This window comes from Pygoscelis adeliae, unplaced genomic scaffold, assembly GCF_000699105.1.
Source record: "Pygoscelis adeliae isolate BGI_AS28 unplaced genomic scaffold, ASM69910v1 Scaffold410, whole genome shotgun sequence".
NCBI classification, from domain to species: domain Eukaryota; kingdom Metazoa; phylum Chordata; class Aves; order Sphenisciformes; family Spheniscidae; genus Pygoscelis; species Pygoscelis adeliae.
The window spans coordinates 241,317-243,050 of record NW_008823913.1 but is presented as its reverse complement, the minus strand read 5'-3'; the positions used below and the strand labels follow the sequence as shown (position 1 = coordinate 243,050).

General features: G+C 56.6%; 1 protein-coding gene across 1 annotated transcript in view; it reads right to left on the bottom strand.

Annotated features, from left to right (window-relative positions):
- The window catches only part of MMP17 (matrix metallopeptidase 17 (membrane-inserted)), a 62,357-nt gene that overhangs the window by 19,938 nt on the left and 40,685 nt on the right, over positions 1–1,734 (bottom strand). Inside the window, exon 3 of the mRNA XM_009318651.1 lies at positions 1,361–1,487. Within this exon, the coding sequence (XP_009316926.1) occupies positions 1,361–1,487 (127 nt within the window). The remainder of the gene's footprint in view (positions 1–1,360; positions 1,488–1,734) is intronic.

Here is a 1,734-nt window from a genome sequence, read left to right as displayed (position 1 = left end):
GGCGTCCCCCAGACCAGCCTGACCCCGCCCCCCCCTCCACGCTTCACTCCAGCCCGGGACTGCGGACACTGTGCCAGCACGGCCGGAGCCCTGGTGGTACCCGCAGCACCGGGCTCCTGACCGTGCCGCCCGGCCACCGCGCCTGCCCCGCCGCGGGACGTACCTCGGGTTTGTCCAGCCCAGCTTTGCTCCGAGGAGCTGCCGAGGTCAGGGCTGTGCACAAGCCATGCCCCCCCCCGCGCTGGCTCTGGCAGCTCACAGGACATCAGGGCAGGTTTTATTGTTTCACCCAAAGGGAATTTTTCCCTCTCTGAAATATAAAGTTTATTCCTCTTACCCATCAAGATGGGGCTGGTCGACAGGGGGACAGGCTGAGCTTTTATAACGCGGGCCACTTCACGGCGAGAAGCCATCCTTTAGCCAAAATTGTTTCTTACTGAAGCTGAATTATGTTTATCTCTTTCTGAAAATAAGGTCTCAGGGGGATGTGCTGGAACATGCACCAAATCCCTGAAAAGGCCACGGTTTCAACACATGTCAACAGCAACAGCCAAGTCGAGATTTGTTACTGCAGTGGGAGGGGGACTCGCCCTAGGGACTATGTCAGGATCAAAAAGAAGCTTATGAAGAAAGAGATCTCTCCATAGCATCCGCATGCATTTTCAGGATAGTACGAGCATCTCATGGTGCTCACCCTTCTTCAGCGTTCTTGGAGGAACAATTGCTGCAGCATACGGGCCTTCGAGGGAGGAAAAATGAGTCCCGAAAAGCACAAGTCTTGGTGGGACAGGGATCGGCTTGTTTGCCAACCCCCACCTGCAGTGTGACTGCAGGGGGCTCTGGAAGTTGGACCCGAACTTCTGCGCGTTGCAGGCTCAGCGTGACCCACACGCATCGCTCCCTGACATCAAGGGGAAAAATACTCCCCCGGGGCAAGCGCTAGGAGAAAAAAAGTGACTCTATTACCCAGAAAATGCCCCCAACCCTTGGGCTCAGGTGGGGCAAGAGAAGAAGCCCGATCTGTGCTGAGCCAAGTCTGTGGCAGCTGCTTGAGAGAGCGCAAAGTCCCAATGAACTCAGGAGAAATGATGCTCTAACTGCTGCACTGCAGCAAAAAGCTCCCAGCTAATCTGCCAGCCAAAACCCCAGTTCCCAGCCGGTGGCCGGGTGGGACCAGAAAGTCAAGGCTGGGATCGGCGGGAGAAGAGTTTAAAGAAATAGTCTGTGGAGTCCTAGGAGCACGGAGGAACACGTTTTAGAACATCACCCTAAAACCCATCACAAAGCCGTACTTAGCCCAGGTTCTGCGTGGGACCAGCCCTTTGCTGCAACATTTCAATAGGGGAGGATGAATTCCTACCTCCAAGACAAGTTCCTTTTGCTCCACTTGGTGACAGCCTGCGTGAATCGCTTCCTCCTGGCCTCCGCGGCGGCCAGGTCGGGCAGAGAGCAGCGAGGGGTCTTCATCAGCTCCAGCGTGGCTTCATCTAGGGTTAGGAAAGAAAAAAAAAAATAGAAATCATGGGAATGGTGGGCTAAGAAATCCCAGGGCAGGCAGGGAGATGGGAAGGGAAGTGCTGAGGATGCAGCAGCGGAGCAGAAGGCAACGCCCGAGAGTCCACTGGAGCACGGCACCGGCCCCAGCATCACTTGTGGTGACAGCCAGGGGCGCTGAGCCCCCTCCGTGCCGCGGCTGCACCCACCCCCAGCCGCAATTCCTGCCGAAAGCCCCTT